Consider the following 21,831-nt stretch of genomic DNA (forward strand, 5'->3'; position numbering starts at 1 on the left):
AAAAATTGTTGCCTAATTCTTGGTGATGGACATTTTACAAGATAATTTGCAACTTGACCCAGTTTCTTAAAACAGTGAATTCTAGTATCAAAATCATTATATTTTGTACATACTTCATAATTCTGAATCCAGGCCCATTGATAAAATTTCCTTTTAGCGCTCATTGGAGTATCCAATAACATCTGTAGAGGAATACTAGCCTCTGCAAGAAGTTTGTAAACAAAACTGCGCCAAGAATTCGGGAAAGTCTGCTTAGCCATGATCAAATAGTGGGCTACTGTGTTCAAAATATTATTATTTGTAAGGCCTAAGAGACATTTACGAAAAAGGCACACATTTTCCACTTCACTCTGCTTGCCAGAGAATTAAAACCCAGCTCATAACGTAGTATTGGCATTGGTACACAGTTTGGTAAATGTAAAACTCCTTTCCAGAAAACAGCTTCTAACTTGTCCCATGCTAGATCATTCGAATAGAGCTTTGACTCAATACCATATAACAGACTCGGAATCACTTTCTGTTCATAGAACATAAAAATGTGTTTCAAGGTGAATTTACCATATCTATAGACTAGAATTTTTGCTTGCGACAAAAGAGACATTAATTTAGTCTGTAATATTATCATATGTTTGGGATCTCTAATGGTGTTCTGAATGAACACACCCAAATATTTGTACTCCGAAACTATATACAGCGATTCGTGATACAATTTCCAGGCAAAATTTCGACTCGAGGCTTTTCCCTTCAGAGTGCATATCATGACTTGTGATTTTTCTAGATTTATCGCTAAGATGTTTTTTGCGGCATAATGTGCAAGGGCTGATAACATGTTTTGAAGGCCTATCGGAGATTGTGATATTAGAACTAGGTCATCAGCGTACAGCAACCATGGTACACGCTGATGGCCTAATTCCGGGGCATCAGATAATGTTTGAAGAAACACGCTACCCAAGTCAAAAATAAACAGATTAAACAAGAAGGAGGCCAAAATGCAGCCCTGTTTCAAACCCAAGGTTGTAGCAAAAGATGCAGACAAAGCACCTTCAATCGAAAGTCTGACTCGCATGGTGGTTCCGGAATGTAAAAGAATGATTAAGCACAGTAAAGTTGAGGGACAACCAAGTGCATATAACTTGTTGAATAATAAATTACGATTAATTGAATCAAAAGCATGACGAAAATCAATAAAAGCAAAATATAAACATTGGTTACGAGCTGCATATTGTGCTTTCAACATATTCAGCGAGATCATGTTTGGCAAGGTGCCCAGACCTGGAACAAAGCCTGATTGAAAGGGGTCCATTTTAGCGCAGGTTGAAGACCAAATTTTCAGATCTCGCAATATTAAACGTGAGAAAATTTTTCCTGGAACATCCAAAAGTGAGATAGGCCGATAGCTAGAGGGATTTGCTCGATTTCCCTTTTTGTAAATAGGAATGATGATTGCTTGCTTCCAAGAAGAGGGAATAGTCTGGGAGACATTGATATGCTCAAACAAGAGAAAAAGAATGTCTGTCCAGATTTCCGGATACTGTTTAAGATGCATGTTTGCAAGGCCATCAGGGCCAGGGGCTCTGGAATTACTTGCTTGTTTGATATAATATAATATATCCTCTCTGTCAAAGACTAGATGAAATTTCGGCAAAAATTTTAAATGATTTGATCTTGAGACAGAGGAGGTATCCGTAAAGAGCGTTGAAAAGTGATTAATCCAGATGGTTTCTGTTACATCATTTGCTTGCACAGCCACCTGTTGCCCCGCTGTCACATGATTAATGATGTTCCAGGATTGAGCTACATTTTTACCAGCTAGAGCTTTTAACATTGAGTAGCCATCAAATTGATATAGTTTCGCCTTTGCACCCCTAATCCAATTTCTATACCTAGTTCTAATTTGTTTGAGGATAGTGGTGCGTACAACCAATGGTAGTTTGTTGGCCGCTTTCTTTTCTGCCCGCATGGAGGCCTTTTTGGCTCTGATTTCAAGATTTGGCAAGTGGAGATGGGGTTTTTGTTTCTGAGTATGAGAAACTGAGTTGTGTTGAAACACTTGCATTAAGTCATGGTAAGCTAGGTCATCCAGCATGGGTCTCCCTTTTTGTTTTTCCAAATTTGCCTGCAGATGATCTTTAAAGGCTGAGAGGGATTTTTGTGACCATATCATTCTGTTTCTGGCTGAATTTACATTTAAAACACCTATAGGGTTTGCAGATTGTGGGTATTTCCTAAGGGTATATAAAATCCAAAACATGCTTAAAATATTGTGATCGCTGGCTTTAGTGTCAATTACTTCAAAAGCTGTTATCTTAGTTAGAAAGCATGCATTTACATAAATGAAATCAATTATACCATTGCTTTGACCACGATGCCAAGTTGCTTGAGGAGGTATATCTTGTGAGAAAGAACCATTTAACATAAATAAATTACGAGATTGAATCAAGCTCTTCCATTTTTGCAAGCGACAGCTTTCAGAGTTACGTTGAGGTCCCAAGCAATGCAGATTTAAGTCACCGGCCAATAGAACATAATTGGTCATACCTTCAAGCAAAACTATGTCTAAAGCCTTAGTAACAGAACAGAGAAAATCATTTTCGGAGATTCCTAAGGGATTCCAATATACATTAATCAAGGCACAGGAGAAATTAGATATTGAAACTTTTGACATTTGTAGAAATGTGTTTGGTGTAAACCATGGTTCAAGTTGCAGCATTGACGATTGCTTTACTGCAGTGAGGAGTCCAGATGTGGGGCGCCCAGTACAGCTCTTTTTTGCCGGATTTAATAGGACATCATAATTATTCCAGGAGGGGATTTTTATAAGCCACGTTTCCTGGAGCATTATGACATCACGACCCAATAATTGAGCATTATTATTATTTAACAGATGTACATGACCTCTCGTATTCCAGCTAATAAGAGATAGTGAAGCAGTTGTGACCTTACAAAGCTAACATTGAATTTTCTGGCAGTTACATGTGCATTTTTGAGAAGTAGCAGACTGGGTTTTGTTTGCTATTTGCAGACCAGTAGAAACCTCAGTCATATTCGATGATTCAAACAAAGAGTGCAGTACAAAACCCAAGTCTGATAATTGTTGTTTAACAGCCATTATTAAGTTCACCATAATACGTGAGTTTATCCACAGATTTACAGATGAAACATTTTTCTGATCGATGAACTCAACAAGCTCAATATCTATGGAGCCAATGTCATCTAATTCAGGAATTTCGCTAAAAATAGCCAAGATGGATGCTCGATTTAAAATATACTGTTTGGCTGGAGAAGGCTTGCAGGTGAGCATTAGAGCATGTAACGCCGGACGTTTGACTCGGTTTTGTACTGTCTTGGGTTTGTCTTTGTGAATATGTAAACCAAGTTTATCGGTTTGCACTGTAGCACTAACAGAGTTATGTCTTGCAAAATCACCATTTTGATACATCTTATTCAAGGAGCTGTGAACTATTTCTTCAATATGCTTAGTAGGTTCGCGCTTGCTCTCATCAATATTTACTACAAGCTGAGCAGATGATGAAGAGCTGCTTTGAGTTGTTGGAGCAAGGTTATCTCTTTGGCAAGTCTCTTGTTGAAAGTGTATTGGGCCTATCTGAGGTATGATCTGCGAGACAGAGGACTTTTCAGTTGTTTGTGAGGCTAGCTGGGGATACTGTAACAAAGCAATGGAAGATTCAGGAGGAGACAAAGGCTGCAAAGGAGGAAAAACTAGTTTTTTCGAAGACGACTTTGCTGACATATAGTTATCAATAGCCTGTCTTAAGTCCTTTAAGCGCATGTCTTTCTCATATTGATGTTGTGAGCTGTCTATTTGAATAAGAGAGGCATCTGCCGTTTGAGATGTAGTGGGATTTTTAGATATACTTGTTGCCATATTAATTAGATTGTTTAAAGGACTGTGTTCTATCGGCTCAGGCCGAGATTTTTCTTTGCGGTTTAAAGACTGCTTAGAATATTTTTTTGCAACTTGTTTCGCAGCTGCAATCGTGGTGGCAGCAGGAATAGATAGTCTTTTCACAAAAGCTTTAGCTTGATTGTCATGTTTGGTGACAGTTTTGATGTTTTTAGATTTTTTTGACGTTGGAGCTTTTTTCGAGGCTTTTTTACCTATGTCGCTGAGATGTAATTTAGCATCAAATAAAGGATAAGTTGGTATTAATGTCTGTTTTGGTTGATCTATGAACGACACTTGTGCACCATTCATGGAATCTGTGATTGGATTTAAGAAGCATGGAAGCTGCTGAAATTCTTTTGTGTTAGTGGACACCAAGGTAAGAGTCTGCGAACCAGTCGTTTTCTTATTGCTGACTGGATAATACAAAGAATTAAGCTTTTTTAAGCTGGTTGTGAAGATGAGATGCTCTGCCAAAACTTGATTTAGTTGAGTAGAATGTAAGTCAGCTTTTTTACTTAGGACTTCAAACAATTTGGCTAGGGCCAGAATGGCTGTATTCATGGATGTAAGAGTTATTCCTATTTGAGCTTCTTGAGATGCTCTTTGACCAAAATCACCCGTACCAAGGGCCTTTATTTTTCGCGGAGTTGCAGCACTAAAGGATGGATTTGCTACAGAATCAGCAAAGCTATTATTGGTAAATAACACAGGGGATTTAGACAAATTATCAGATAAAGTGTGCGAAGAAAATGCTGTATCATTTGGATCCAAATCTATTATCGGCATGTCACCAGGGCCGGCAGTGTTTAATTGTAAAAGGCTACTTGAAGTTGTATATTTGGCTATAGGTACTGAATCAGAAATGGCAACACCAGTTAAGACATTGTTCAACAAAATGCTATCAGTTAGTGAGACCTGTTCCTCAGCAAAGGAAATAACATCTGGATCCACTGATTTTGATTTTGGTAAGATGTTGCTTTTTCCATCCAACACAATGCTTCTATCAGATCGTCTGTTTTGTATTACTTTACGCGAAGTGTCAACACTTGTGTTAGGATGACTTGTTTGATGAGTTGTATTTCCTGGCTCATTCCCCATCATTTGAGGCACGCTTTGATTTTTGCAGAAAGAGCGAATGTCCATTCCCAAAGGCAAATTAAACTTTTTCTTATTGTCCAAGTGTATACTTGCACCACTTGCTCGAGGTGTCGAGCTCCGCCGAAGTTTTCCCTTTACGGGGGCTTTTTCATTATTATCATAGACACCTAGAGCAGTTTCGGGCATTCCTGCTCTCAGGGTTGTGAAACCACGTTTCATTTTCTGAGGCTTACGTTCAATCACTATTAATAAAACTCAACCGTGACTAAGTGACCAATAGAGAATGAATAGTAAAATTTAAACAAATAAGGAACAAAACCGCCGCTTGCCGCGACAAAAGCGGCGAAGCGGGACTTCTACGGGGCTTTCACGGGTGCGCGCGCGTGCCTGTTTATATAGCCCGCCTCCAAAAGAAGTGAAGTCTAAGTGAATAAAACAAAAAATAATGAATATACGAGGTATATATAAACTGTAACAAATGTCTTAAGGTCGTCTTGTGTCTGCTTCAAAATGGTTCTTCACCTGCTGGTTAATGCAGTCCACAGCCACAAATCCGAAGTAGCGAAGAGCGAAGAGCGTCTCCCGGCAAAGCAAAGCGGGACTTCTACGGGGCTTTCACGGGTGCGCGCGCGCGGTGCGCGCGCGTGCCTGTTTATATAGCCCGCCTCCAAAAGAAGTGAAGTCTGCTGGTTAATGCAGTCCACAGCCACAAATCCGAAGTAGCGAAGAGCGAAGAGCGTCTCCCGGCAAAGCAAAGCGGGACTTCTACGGGGCTTTTCACCAAAAAAAATACACAAAAAGAGAAAAAGGAAAAACATGAGGAAGGCATTAAAGCCGCAGATCCATGCACAAATCAAGTAGGAAAACTGAAAGAGGTAAACAAAGGAGAGACCCTTGCTAATAATGACGACATCCCTGGGAAACACACCTGGCAAAATGGAACCCACAAATCAATAATAGACTATATATGGATATCAAAAGATAACATAGATCAGATACAATGCTTCAAAATCTTACCACAACAGGTCAGTGATCATAACATTGTAAGACCTGGATCTCTAACAAAGAACAACAATCAAAAAGAGACAATAGATGTTTGGAAATAAACCACGGTTGCAATCGAGTGAGATTAAAGAAAGTTGACATCTTAAAGCTAACTGATATATATCAGGAAGTGAATAGAGAACCCAGTGATGACACCTCATATGAATGGTCACTGAACTCCTACAAACTAAAGAACATGAGAATGAAATTACCGCACCTCGATCCAAAACACCAATATAGTATACAGGTGGGAACAAGAAAAAAAAACCTGAAAAAGGATATTCAAGAAATAAAGAACAAAGGTACAGAACCCTCCAAAGTAGGAAAACAAATAAAGACAAAAAAACAACACTATAAAAATGGGTTGAAAGGTTTTCAGAAACAACGAGATCAAGAACAGGGGGAAATGATGATTGAAGCATTAGGCCATCAAACAACAAGAGACCTATGGACCCTGCTGAACAAATAGTCCCCGAACCAACAAAGTATGCTAAATAACAACATAACAGAAAACAATGTGTAATACACTACTCCAATGTATTTAGCAGTAAAGACCCAGACCACACGATCAATGATGGACCAGCCATCGAACAGTGGTCGATGGGAATTAATGAACTCGATCTTGAAACTGTAATAACAAAACTAAAAAGCTCAGGTGCAGCAGGCCCAGATGGGCTGACAAATGTGAAACTCAAAAAGGACCCCAAAGGCTGGGCAAAGTTCACCTTGGCACTTTTCAAACAAATAGAAATCTGTAAGTGCATTCCAATATCTTGGACATCAAGCACAATTATTCCGATATTTAAAAATGTTTCCCAAGAAAATCCATTACACTACAAACCAATAATCTGCAATTGGGAAAATATATGCAGCAATTTTACAAAAGAAAATGACAGAATGGGCAACTGCTGCGAACATCATTAACCCAAGACAATCTGGTTTAACCAAGGGTACAGAGACAGTACTTAACCTGTTTATGTTATCCTTGACGAAACTAAACACGATAAGGCCAAAGAAAACGTCATCTTTCCTTTATAGATCTAAGACAAGCGTTCGACTGAGTCAACCGCAACAAACTTTGGGAGAAATTAAAAAAGTGGCAGTGCCTAGAATCAATATTACAACCAATAATGGCACTGCACGAGAACACAACAACTTAAGTTAGATTAAATAACTAGAGTCCCTGTCGAAAGAAATAAAAACAAAAAGAGGAATAAAGCAAAGTTGCCCTTTGGCGGCAACGCTCTTCAAATTATACATTGCCGATTTACCAGATGAACTGAAACACGTAAACCATCATCCTCCTAGATTAAACAATACAGAAGTCTCAACAATATATTACGCAGGCAAATTGGTGCTTTTAAATCAAACAGAAATAGGTCGGCAACATCTATTAGAGGGATTACAAACCTACATGGAAAATAATGATCTAATAATAAACACCAAGAAATTATAACAATTGGTGGAATAAAAAGAGTCACATCAAAAGACTTTAAAAGGAGGATAGGATCTCAGTTACTGGAAAGTGCGTAAGAAATTTGGTACCTAGGGATATTATTTAACCAATCCATTTCAGAAGAAAACTGGAAAAAAGGACCTCCTGATAAACGTAAAAATGCTGTGCTCACAAGCAAAAATCATAAATGGACGTTATGGTAAATTTTCAATGACATAGATAAAACTGTTCTACATCCAAAAAGTCATGCCCATACTGACATATGGAGGGGAAGCCAGACTGAATATAACATGGGAGATATGGGACTCAAAAGAGAGTAGATTTTGGAAACCACTACTTGACCTGCCAAGATGTTTGCCAATTTCTGCAATAAGAGCAGAACTGGGTCTACAATCGTTATATTCAGTAATCTGTTGGAAACCAGTCACATTATTAAGAAAGATAATTGTGAAGGAAGTGGTGATCGGCTATAAAATCCTGAAATGAAAAGGCACAGGCAAAAGCGGGGAATTACTAAACACCTGGAAGGAGAATTGGTGCTCCTATCTTGAAGAAATTGACTCAAATACAACAGATCTAATAGAAAACCCTGAAAGAGTAAAAAGAAAGATAAAAGACCTTCATTGGATAAAAACAAGAGAAACTAAACTTTCATACCAATCAACAAAGAACGTAGAAAACACTATCAGGAAAAGAGATACTCTGCTAGACTATTTAGTGTACTTCCCAAGTAAATCACATAGATATAAACTTCTTCAGATACGGATGGATGTATTTCTGACAAACGGCTTTTTACACACTAGATATCACTGTGGAGTGAACAACGGGCATTTCAGATTCTGTAATACAGAAAATACATTGGAGACAGTAAAATACCTTCTCCTAGCCGTCTCCACCGAAAGAAATAAAGCATTGAGCATATACGTAAGGCTCTTCACAACAAGATCAACAGAAGACTGGTGGAACGAGTTCCTGCACAGAAAGAATATAAGACTAACATGTGCAGGAATAAATTTACTTGAAAAAAAGATATTAAATTTTGAGTGAAACTTCTAGAAGAAGTAACAGACTCAGTGATTACAATTAATAAGAACAAAAATGAAACTGATTTTAAATGTTGGAGACATAGAATGTAAGTTTTGTAAAAAGTTTTATTGAATCAAACTAACAATAAAAACAATCAAGACCTGCCAAACCCACTTACCTTTCTTGCAGAGAATATCCTCGAGTACATCTTCCCCTGTGGATTAAACACATATTTAGAATGTATTAATTAATAACATTGATAGTTGCCAGCACCCAACACAACACTATCACTTGATGTAATGCATTAGATTCAGCAAGGGGGGAACATTTCTCCAACTAGCATCTTTCAGTGCATAACTTAAAAAGAGGACACGCTCATCATACATGGGTTAATTGAATAAGGAAGCACACTTACATATGGTCTGATAAATACATGAATGCGTGTCCATACACGAGACCCTGACAAAAACAGTTTTAAACATGTATGTTATTCATTACATGAAATGAGTTAGGGACCAGGGGCAACTGACTGTACACATAGAATGGTGTAAATAGTACGCTGATTTTGCAGCATTACCTGGAGAAAATTTGAAAATGACAAAATCCCTGGAAGCCATGTACTAGAAGCACTCCATTGGTGTGCTGAGCAAGATTGACATCAGTATTACTGTTTGTAAAAGACGGGTTGAAATGCAGTGCTCAATGTGTCCCAACAGCCTCATTTGTTTATTATGTCTTAATGTGGTGGCCTGTCCTTCTAAAATGAAAAAATGGGGGTTTAAAAAAATACATTTTAACAGTATCGGAAGGTGCTCATAGACCACTACCCACATCTACAAATACAGAACTCTGTGTTTTACACTTAAGGCGAGTACTCGTATGAGCGACATCAGGATACATACAAGACCCTTATTGTATACTAACACGGAGGACCCAATATCTAGAAGATATGTAACACCCTAAGTAGGAATCATACCTTTACTAGGCTTTATAATCTAAATGTGTGTTGCTTATATTATGAGATTAAAGGGATTGGAATTGTTCATATACCTTTGTTATTTTTTTGTGCCTATATTGTTGGATTCTTTGCCTAGTTACTGTATGTAATACAAGATTATATTCATATAGTATCATTATTTGTCTTTATGTTTTGGTCGTATTCATTTATTCTGTTATAAACTATAGTCCTGCAGTCACAATAACATTTTAGGGGCCCAGCTGGCAAGTGCTTGAATTGCCCTGTTTTAGGTATAGCATGTCTTGCTAATCAATACTGGTATAGACCCACTGAAAGTGCTGTGATGAAGCTGAAAAGGATATAGCACAGGTCCACCGAATCCATACAATCATGATAATTCACATACCTATACACAATTTCTGTTATTGGTTTGTTTAATGAAATGATGATGTTTTTAAATGATTATTATTATTTGCATTTGAAACTGATTTGGACATGATGGTTGTGGCTCTCAGGGTCTACTCATGCAATAGGAATGCCCTAAATGAAATCGGCTAAAAAGGAAACAATTGTAACCTTTCTCAAGAGAAATAAAATTGGTACTGCTCTCTTAACAGTAGGCTTACATGTCTCATCTTGGGGCTTGTAAACAATGAAGAGAGAAGTCGACAGGAGCCCCCTTGGAGAAAGATACTGTCCGGTCCCCGCAGGACTCCCTGTAGTGCAGATGGCAGCTGGCAGTTGAGTGAGACTCGATACCAAAGACCCTCAGCGGATCCACGGATTTAAGTATGACATATGCCTGGCAAAAACGTCATATGGGAGTGTTTTGCATATTGGGGGATTGTGCTGAGATAAAGACATAAGAGATAAAGATATATCTTCTGACAAGGGCCGGGAAAGATCATGTGGTACACCTCGTTATAGGGTAATAATAAGAGAAGGATATCCTCACCAGGAGTTGAGAAGACATCTCTAGTGTATTTATTTGTGTCGTAGTGGCTGGCGCCAGCCTCGTGTTGTAAGGCAGCTTAGCTTTTGTGAAAAATGAACTTTTTGTGTATACTGGTGTATATTGTGGAGGACGTGAAGTTGTGGTGTGGACCGAGGAGTGTGGTCCAGCGTGGGAGCTGCTAGGTGGGGCTGCTCATGGTGTGAGTGATGGGTGTGGTGTCACTTGGAAGGTTTGAAGGGAACAGCAAGGTGGGGCTGTTCGGAGCGCGAGTGGCATTTGTGGTGCCACTCTGAAATATTAGGTGACGTAGGAAGAGTGGTGATGAGTAAGAGAAGTATTGTTGGGGAAAGGTGTAAAAGGGAGGCAAAAGAGTGAGTGAGAATTGAAATATAATTTGGTAAGTATTGGCAAGTTAAACTGTGACGTTCTAGCATGGATGAATTTCCTATCATTCACCTATGCAAAGCATTATCCCGGTACAAGGACACAATCCTTAAGTACCACACTGAGTGGGTGCAGGACACTGCAGGCAAAATGTATATGCCCTGGCTGCAGGAGGCACTAATTCGAAGGCATTGCTGAAACATATGTGCACATATTTACATGCTGTGTAAAAAGGAAAACAGTTACAGAATTGGCTAGCCATTCTGGAACTGTGGAGAATGTATGGGGAAGAGATAGAGGAGCCACCCGTGAAAGAATGTATACTTAATCAGCATGACGAAGGGGGCACAGCACCCACGGCTCCTCCTCCTCTTCCCCAGAGCAGTGATCCGTCTTCAGAAGCACATGGATTATATCCATTATGAGCGTTAAAAGCAGCGGCAGGGTACACTAATCCCACATATGCACCACACGCATACAGTAGTGAAGACATTATAAGTGTAGAAAAAATAAACAAGCAAATACCATTGTCAACACATGTAGAACATGATGAGTGCCTTGATTTACAGGCACAATTAACAGAAACTGAGGAAGAGCGCCAGAGAGAAATGAAGGCAGGGCAATAAGGATGATAAGGCAGTTGTGCCGGATGAATGGGTAGGAGGACAGATAATGCTCAATTTAGATAGAAAAGCCATGGACAATTTTAAAGACAGAGGAAGGGAAGTTAGAGAGCAGTAGGAGGAGAGAAAAAGAGAGCAGAAAAGACAGGAGAGGGAGAAATAAAGAAGGAATTAAGAAGAACGAGGAAGGTAAAAGAAGCGAGAGGCAAACAGAGAAAGGAAGAAGAGACGAGAAGTAGAAAGAGAAAGGGAAAGACAGATGCAGAAAGGGAAAATGAAAAGCAAAAGGAGGAAGAGAGGGGCAGATAAAGACAATGAGAGATAGAAAGGAGCAGAGAAAGGCGAAGAAAAGAAGTTGATGATATCATTATGGGACGTACGCTCACAGACAAAGAGATGGACCAGAGACAAGAACAGAGAGAAAGAGAGAGGAGCTGAGAACGACAGTGCAAGGAAGTAGATTAGATTCTTAAAAGCATACTCTTTCAGATGAAGGAGAGAAAGGGGCCATACAAAGGAGGGTTGGTACCCTGCATAGGAGCAGAAGGGATGGTACCAGCAGCATGATGGGGAGCAGAAGAGGGTCTCTGCAAGATGGAGGCAGGAATATATTGGAGGAAGTGATGAGTGGAACATACAGGATGAGTCCCCCTGTGAGATTAGACTTTGAAGACAGAGAAGATGATGAAGGGGATGAAAGTGATGACACTATGTTCACAGATGAAGAGAGAGAGGGGAAAGCGGAGAGGAGGAGGCTGCATGAGCCCCTTCGACAGGCATGGGGATAGGTAAGGAGAGAGCATGGTTAGATTTGGAAGAACCAGTGAGAAGGCCAGTGCCTGATGAATTTCCCAGATGCTTGGAGGGGCAATCAAATAGTTTATGAGAGAAAACGCTGTATATAAACAGACTAAGGGATTTACCAGGACGAAAGAGAATTAGTATGACAGACGCAGTGACAAAAACAAAGGGTGTGGCTGCATTTGGACAGGGTGCTGGGTTCACACTATGATATGATATGTTATGATATAGCATTTATAACATGCCTATACACAAGTGTTTCAAGGTGCGACGAGGCAAGGGAGGGGAATAGAGGGAGGACAGACAACAATCCTACTAGGCCAGTTGTCATTCAGATTGCGCAAGTGCGTGGGAAGGGCACAGGGACAGTGCAGTACATGGTAAAAGATAAAACATTAAGTAAAGTAACCCCCATCATGTGGCAAGTGCATGGGTAAGTGCAGACATCAGGTGTCAGGGGCTGGTAGAGGGACTGTATGGATACAGAAACAGTCCCCAAGTGCGGGTGTTGCCAGTGGGCAGTGCAGGTGTGTGACGCTGGTATGGGAGGGACCTGAGAACGAGATCAGAGGATGTCCAGGTAGCCAGTGCAGTTCCAGTAACACCCAGGAGGTCAGCAGAGGAAAGGAGGAGAAAAAGCAGAAGCAAAGAGAACGGTTTTGAGGTGATTCCAGAACCGCAGATGTTCTCCTCACATTTAAGGGAGGCAGGGAGGCTATTCCAGAGGGAGGCCCCAGCCGAAGAAAGATATCTACCACCAACTCATTGCTTAGAGAAGCGACTGACTCTGAGGGAGTAGGAGGCTGATGAGCGGAGAGCTCGGGAAGGAAGATATTTAGGCAGAGAGAGTTGAAGCTATTGAGGCGCCAGGCCCCAGAAGGCCTTTTGGACGATACAGAGGGTTTTGAACTTAATCCTTGCAGCCACTGGGAGCAAGTGCAGAGATTTCAGTCCTGGAGAGATACGACAAGTCTCACAGTCCTGTTCTGGATAAGTTGTAGAGGGTGGAGAGTAGAAGCAGGAAGATTTAGAAAGAGGCTGCTGCAATAGTCCAGCTTAGAGAGAACCAGAGCTCTGGAGACAGTGAGCTTCTGGGGGAAGGAGAGGAAAGGAAGAATACCCCTGAGGAGGTGCAGCTGGTAGTGTGACTTCTTAGAGACGTCAGAGATGTGAGAGGAGAAGGAGAGTGTGGAGTCGAAGATGACCCCAAGGATTTTAGCCTTGCAGGTGGGAGCAGGAAGAGGGCCAAGAGAGGTTGGCCAGAGAGCTACAGGAAAGGAGGGAGTGGGTGTGCCGATGAGGAGAATCTCAGTCTTACTGGCATTAAGGCAGAGGTCATTGGTGGCACACCAATCCTGGATAGCAGTCAGACAGTGAGAAATGAGGGAAGGAGAGGAGGAGGCCGAGGGTAGCCTGAAAATGAGCTGGGTGTCATTCGCATAGCACTGAAAGTTGGGGCAGAGAGGCGGCGATGCAGTGGGCAAGGAGTGTCAGGTATTGGTTGAACAGCCAGGGAGAGAGGTCAGACCCCTGGGGGACATCACAAGTAGAGCAAAAGATAGCGGAGAGGAAGGACCCAAGTTGAACCTGGGAGGGTCGGTCAGAGAGGAAAGAAGTCAGCCACGCCAGAGCCTGACCAGTGATACACAGGTTATCACAGAGACGGTTGAGCAGGATGGCATTGTTGAGGACGCAGGCGGTGTTTGCGTCAAGGTTGGGGAGCAGGTCTTCACGGATGTTCAGGAGAGCAGTTTCCGTGCTTCTGGCTGCTCTGAAGCCAGACTGATGGTCATGAAGACAACCAACAGATTCAGATTGGAGATTAAGCTGGGAGATGGCCAGCTTCTCCAGGAGCTTGCCCAGGAAGGGAGTGATGGAGATTGGGTGATAGTTAGCCGCGCAAGAGGAGTTGGCTATTTCCCTTACAAACACAAATGGACAAGAATAATTTGATTTTTAAATTGCCCTCACTGACATCAGGGGTGGGTAAATGGATCTATGAATTCTAGAGAATGACAGCTGGGGTTTACCTTAGCAAGAGGTGACATAAAAGGCCTGCTTGCTGCTATAGTGGGGGAACAATCAGATGACATTTGGGGGTGGGCGGGCTATTCTGGATTGACCGCACAAAATACCGACCATGACGGACCACCCTTTAATATCTGTTGAGCTTAAGTAAGGAGAGCACTTAGGGTTCAGTACCCAGACTCATCAGACATGAGCACCATTATGACTTGGAAAATGAGAGTGCAAAAAGATCTGATGGCGTACATTCAGGATATTCAGGAGAAGTGGAGGTTAGAAACCAGAGAACCATGGGACAAGAACATAATGATTTTTATCACTTTTTATGCCAAGGACTTCCCAAGGAAGTGCAAAGACAATTGAAAAAGATTGTGGGAATGGAAGCAAAGCCGTGGGCAGAGAGTCAACTGACGACTGTTCACCTTTGTTGTTTAAAGCAAGGGAAAGACGGAAAGAAAATTGAGGACACGAAGATTGAGGAAATAAGATTAGCTCAGAAAAAACTGTTGAAATGTTCAGTAGAAGGAGCAGTATTGACAAGTGGAGGGGAAGGTTTTAACACACAAGGGGCACAGCAGGTACAACCAGCAATGAACAGATATTTTTCAGAAAAGGGAGAGTAATAAGAGGCTGTGTGTTTGGATTTCAAGCTCCAAAAGGAGGAGAGTTTAATGGGGGAAACCTAGATTTCGGGGACAAACACAGCAATGTTAGACATAGAGGAAGATGACCCTGTCTCTGGCTTTCCCTCTTCTTGCCTAGCCTGGTCCTCATCTTATTGGCCCTCTGAACTTGGCCCTTGTCCATCACCAGTATCTGAGGTCAAAAACCTAGGGTTTAAACTCTCATTTTCTCTGTCCACTGATGCCCAGGTTGGAGCAATCTGCAAGGCTGGCTATTTCAAGTTAGGAGTTCTTCGAATGGTTCTGCCCTTTCTTCCCATCCATCAGCGCCCTTTGCTGGTTGCCTCTTTTACTTCAGTCTCCTGGATTATTGCAACTCTTAATTTATCGCCCAACCTTTATACTCATTCCACCAATTGCAATTACTCCAAAATTGGTGGCCCACATTTCCACTGACGGCGGTATGGCTCCCATATTTCTACTGTACTCTGGACGCTTCATTGGCTGCCGGTCCAACAGCAGGTTTCCTTTATTTACCTCTGTATTGTCCACTGGGTCTTTTATGGCCTGGGGCAGAGTACCTGGAGGAAATATTTTGGCCATATGTCCCGACACGCTCATTGCGCTCCCAGGATGCAGATCTTTTCCCGGTTCCTTGCTTCCATCTGATTAGGATGGGGCGCTCTTCTCCATTGTGGCAACTGGGCACTGTAATTCATTGCCCCCCAACCTTCAAGCCATAGAAGATCATCTTCTCTTCTGGTGTGCCGTGAAGACACATTTGTTTTAAGTTACTCTCTGTCGATATCCCCCAGCGCCAAGATGCCTCTGGATTTCACGCGCTTTATAAAAACCAAAATCAATCAATCAAGATGGGACACATTTCACACCAATGCAGAAGCAGGGGAGGGATGTTCAGAATTGGTAAGCAGCTGATCCAAGAGGGGGGACCCCATACCCCCACCATATAGCCTAGAGCCATCTGAATATTATGCCCAAAATCACATGCAGTATTAGACACAAGTGCCAGCAATACAGCAAATGCAGCCAGGGATACCACCCCAAACACAGCAAACACCAATCCATACATAACAAGCTCCGATGCAGATACAGCAAGCACCAGTATAGACACAGGCACTAGCACAACAGAATACAGTGACACCATGGAACACAAACATATTGCTGCAGGCACTACACCTAGGATAGTGGGGGTGACAGCAGTGGGAGGGAATCCTTTCACTGGCACGGAAATGGACATGTACCCACAATAGGAGAGCCCAAAGAAAGACTTTATGTGTTCCATCCTATTGATCACACCAGACCCACTAAAGGAACCAAGGATCGGGGTGACTATAGGCAACAAAACATTCTTCTTCCTAGTAGATAGGTGAGCGAGTTGATCGTCTGTTAAAGAAGGGAAACTCCCAATGTCGGCATTGCCATGAACGCACAAGGATGTTCTGGGGCAACAATTGTGGCTCCTTTAACAGACCCTTTACCTATCACAATTGGAGAACAAGATATGTCCATTCCATTATTATATTCTTGCAAAACACCAGTTATATTGGAAGGACCGATAATTACAATTGAATTAGAAGCAGCAATAGTGAGGGAAGAAAGATTAATTTTACACAGAGTTGATGAGGAAGGGGCAAATTGGAGAACAGTGATAGCTCTTGACGAAGAGCACAGATTGACTGACTTAACAGATGAAGGCTTGTTTTCAGATGACTACTCAGTCTTACATTTCAGTTGAAAATTGAAAATATGGAGATGCCTCAGAGAATGTCTCTAGTAAAAAAGGTAAGCTCCTTTCTCCAGGGGGAATTCACAATTAAATTTAAGCAGGGAGCTATTTTAACTTGGTTAATATAATACCCCATGTCAAAAGAAGCTGAGGGTATTTATGACTCTATTGCTGCCTTAGTGCGACAAGGGATACTAGTGCCTTTAGAATCCGCATTTAACACAGCTGTGTATCCAGTGAAAAAAACAACAGGAGGGTCATGGGGATGAATTCAGGATTTACGCCCCATAACAAAATTGCAGAGGCAGAGTTCCCATTGGTTCCGGATCCAGCCACAATGCTGTGTAACATTCCATCTGATGCTAAATATTTTACAGTGACTGATTTAAAGAATGCATTCTTTTCCATCTCCGTGCATGAAGAAGCCCAGTATTTGACTTTGTACACTTGCAGCAGAATTAAACTAAAACATATTCAGTTGTTCCCCGTCTGTCTTTAACTGAGTGCTGCAGGTGGACTTGGGAAACTTATAACTTGACAGCACAGTAGTACAATATGTAGATGCCATTTTAGTGTGCACTAACACAGAGGAAGAGTGTAATAGAGACTCAATAAAACTGATGACATTACTGGCAGAAAAGGGGTACAAAGTAACAAAGAGAAAATGCAATATTGCCAGGAAGATGTATTGTATATAGGTCAGCTAATATCAAAAGAAGGGGGAGAAAAGTGACACCTCAAAGGGCAGAAGCAATTATGAAATCATCCAGACCAGAGACAGTGAAAGGATTACAACAATTGTTAGCTCTTTGCAATTATTGCAGGGCATGGATTTTTTACTAAAGCACGTACGTCAGACTGTTTTAGAAAGCACTGAAAGAGGCAGAGAGAGAAAACAGTGATATTGCCTGGACAGGTGAGACAATAGATGCCTTTGATAAATTGAAGCTAGCAATTATCACAGCTCCCGTGTTAGGGATCCCTGATTAAAATGAAGGTTTCCTTTTATTGCCCCATTGAAATGGAGAAGTGATTACGGCTGTCCTCACACAGAAAACTACCATGGGACACAAGCCACTAGCATTCTACAGTGGGATTTTCGAACCAGTAATGAGAGGTCATTAACCCTGCGAGCAAACATTGGTGGCAGCTTCCTTTGCGACTGAGAAATCTGCCAGCATACGTATGGGATGCACAGTTACATTATATGTTGATCATACCCTATTTGCTATACTTGAAAAGGACAAAAGCACATTGACCACACAGAGAGCCTCTGGTAATGAAGTAATTATATCCAACCCATCAATTAAAAATGTCAGGTGTTGAGTGATTAATCCAGCTAGCTAGATGCATAGCAGAACCACCATGATTGCAATAAATACACTGATTACTATGATGAGATGCCACACGTCAAAGAAAATGCACTGGGAGGAGGGATAATTCTCTTCATTGATGGGTCATCATCAATAGACCAGAGCATTGGTGAATGACACAGTAGGACAATAGCAATACAAACAATACAAGCAAAACTGAATAATAACGTTGAGACAGTGACAAGTGCAAGATTGCCCGTGCATTTCTTGAGAGAAGCAGCAGAATTGATAGTCCTTATTTCGGCACTAGAAATGTATAAAGAAGAGGTGTTAACAGTGTATTCTGACTCCGCCCATGTGACATCAACAGTGCAGGGAGGATGTCACATTGAAAGAGATGTGGCTTCTTACTTGCAGATGGCACACCATTGCAGCATGCACCGCTATTGGACAGGCTCATAGATGCACTCCAACTTCCATCGGCCATTGCTGTGGTAAACCAGAGGTGCAGATTTGATTTCTCGTGGTAATGAGTTTGCTGAGCTTGAAGCAAATAGAGCAGCATATTTTCCAAAATATCTGACATTTTGACTGCACCGAATACACACATGTGCACGTAATATGGTGATGAAGAGGGTTTTAATACACTTCCCATAGCAAACATTACAGAATTACAAGGAACAGCACAACTAGAAGAGCAAGAGTTATGCAGATGAAGGGGGTGCTCATTGTCCCCCACAGATGCAATGTGGGTGCAGGACAGCACCCGGAAACCAGTCATGCCTCTAGGGCTGCTTCAAATAGCATTACACAAATTGCACCACCTAGCACACACACCAAGAGATTGTTTTGCAGTACTGATTTCAGAGTAGTGGTTTGTCCCAAATTTGGCAGAACACGTCTCAGATTTTGTTATAAATTATTTGACATGCCAGAAGTTTATGGCTGGCCATACTTTGCGAACAGTGAGAGGAGCAATGCTCCATCCTACTGGACCATTTCAGCATTTGCATATCGATTATGTAGATATTTTTCAAATTTGCAATGGGTCTAGATATATGCTATTAGTCGTATGTCCCTTTCCCCAATGGATTGAAACAAGTCCATGCACACATCCTCATGCTGCATGTGCTGCAAAGTTCCTCATAAATTAGGTATTTCCAAGATGGGGAGGCTAAAAAGTGCTCCAGTCTGACGATAGACTGCATTTTGTAAATGAGGTATTTGAGCACACCACAGTCCTCTTGGGTATTAAAAATACATTCTCATCCACTTACCACCCACAAGCAAACAGAATCTGTGAGCACCTCAACTGCCTCCTAAAGGAGCAGATTGCCAAACTAAAAGAGACGCTGAAAAAAGTTTGCTTCCATTGCCTTCCATTAGCTCTATTTGCATTACGCTATCAGTCCAGTGCTGACCATCACCTGACTCCACATTAGCTGGTGATGGGACATTAGAAGCACACACTCCTTGTTCCTCCCACTCAAGCTCACACTGATGCAGAGAATGCAGTTACTGTGTTAGGGCAAGAAATGCATAATTATTTGATGGCTATGACGGAGTCTCTTAAATGTATGTCTCGACAGCTTTGAGCGTGGCAGGGAGAGTCAAAGAAGACTGATAAAAGACATTTACAAGTTGATTCCGAGACTGTATTTAGACCACCAGTACTTTTCCCAGGGGACAAAGTTCTGTGTACAAATGTCACCAGACGGTGTCACAAGACCCATTTTGAAGGACCATTTATTGTGGAGGCAGTTACACAGATGGCTGTCAAAGTTCAAGGAAGGAGGCTGCACCTCAGCGACGTCAAACTCTACAAAGGAGAGTTGCCCACGCCTGCCAACATCGAGTATGAAGGTGAAGAAGACGTGGAAGAGTCCAAACTAGATCGATGACAAGAACCAATCAGCAGCAAGAAGAATACAAATCATTGTTTCCTTATAGATATACGGACAAGACAGCTTGTCTTTTCAATGATGATTGCTTAAAATAAAGCACACATATGTCCACAGTAAAAAACAAAATAACAAATGTTACCTATAACAATTATATTTGTCTTGTTTTATCCAATTTGATGGTTACTTATCCCTTTTTAGGAGCATGGAATATCTGTCTCACCGTATTATTGTTTAATATGAAAGCCTACTTTGTTTGTGAAAGAAGTTTAATTTCAATACTAACATGATTTTTTCCTGTGAAAATGTACTTCTCAAAGAGATTGAAAAGAACTTTCCTCTTGTGAAAACAATGGGATTTTCCAATACGGTCAGATATTCGCTTTTGGTGCTTGGAAGGGAAAACACCAAATTATTTGCAAAAGGTAGAAACAATAGCAATTATGCTTATAGCTAAATGTTTTACATTTTGTAGCCTCTATTTTATTATTCTTATCGCATTAAGAGAATTGGTTATTTAAAATGCAGCCAGACCAGTAACCAGAAATATAACTACTGTTACAATGACAAGTGTAATAGCAACAAATGAAATAAGCACGCAGATGACAAAAATGAAAAGAAGTATGTCTCTAGGCACCTGAGTATCTACATGGCTGGTTCTGCCTATGTAAATGATAATATGTGGTACCAGCACATAAGCCGAGCAATGAGAGAGACGTCTGATGAGAGCTGTTTTGTTTTCTAACTTATTCCATATGCCATGAACGCCTCTAGAGTATTCATACCTCAAGAAGTACCTGAATATAGAGAACATTGCTTTTTAAATCTTGCACTATGCCTTACAAGAGGACAATTTGAAGGGCAATCAGCCATTATAAAATATATGACATCAACAGACTTCACATACATAGATAAATATATAAAGGAGAAACACATGATGGATAATGTTGAAGCACGTCTGATAATGCACCTCTTAGCAAGGTGCTAAAATATATACTGACAGGTCCAAACACAGAGGAGGTCCAGTTAGTGCCTCATGAAATGTTAAAATACAGGGATGCCCAGGGAAAGCTGATACTTTAATGTTTTAACAGGCCACACTTGCAGACAACTGGCAAAGTATTCTCCACGGGGAAATGGGTTGACAGAGTATTGGGTTGTAGAGCAGAGGCAGTGGCGTATGCATCCATAGATGCAACAAAACACACAGATAAGTCTGATGTGAAGAATGGAAACAAACTGCCAATCTTTTAACATGGGTGGAAGATGAAGCAGAACCACTACCCATAACCAAAATGCAAGAGCCAAAGTTATGTTTTAGAAATAATGGCCCAGTGAAAGTTGGCAAAAATGAGGGGTGCAAACAAATCATGGATATACCAGGTACGAAAATTGGAACAGCAGTGCTCATGGACCACTAATGGGCATGTGGTTTAAAAGTCTGTAGGCAACTCCCTCTGAATAAGAAAGGTTTGTACTCTCTGGTGGTAATAAATACACTAGCTTTAGTAGTACCTCAGAGTGAAGTCCAGATTGGTGACTTCTCCTGAATGAATGCACACTTAAGAAAACAAAGGTCCCTTACCTTTAAACACAGTAGAAGGGAAAACTACTTTTCGACTAACTCAATAAAGGCCTATGATGACATACCTGATAAGCATACATTTTTTGGAAGGTCGGTAATTTTCTTTATGTCCTTCTTTACTCCCGGTTTGCAAGCATCCACAAATGCAAAATGGTTACAAATAACCAGATGGGAGTTGCTGCAAACAATAAATGCAACCGTGAAAGGCTTTAAAGACATAAGGGAGGAGTTGAGGGCAGTAATTATGACCCTCCAAAATAAGCATGTTCTTGATCTGGTAACGGCCAAGGAGGGGGCGTAGGTGCAAAAATAGAACCTTCCTGCTGCACATATACACCCACCCAAGATGAGGAGAATGACATCCCTAGAGATGCCACAACCACCT

The 21,831-nt window shown here is 41.2% G+C and overlaps 1 protein-coding gene across 1 annotated transcript in view; it reads right to left on the reverse strand.

Moving 5' to 3' along the window:
- The window catches only part of LOC138471868 (ficolin-1-like), a 507,702-nt gene that overhangs the window by 283,578 nt on the left and 202,293 nt on the right, over positions 1 to 21,831 (reverse strand). The window contains exon 6 of the mRNA XM_069609727.1: positions 8,710 to 8,745. Coding sequence (XP_069465828.1) covers positions 8,710 to 8,745 — 36 coding nt within the window. The remainder of the gene's footprint in view (positions 1 to 8,709; positions 8,746 to 21,831) is intronic.

This window comes from Ambystoma mexicanum, chromosome 8 (genome assembly GCF_040938575.1).
Source record: "Ambystoma mexicanum isolate Mex_15411 chromosome 8, UKY_AmexF1_1, whole genome shotgun sequence".
NCBI classification, from domain to species: Eukaryota; Metazoa; Chordata; class Amphibia; order Caudata; family Ambystomatidae; genus Ambystoma; species Ambystoma mexicanum.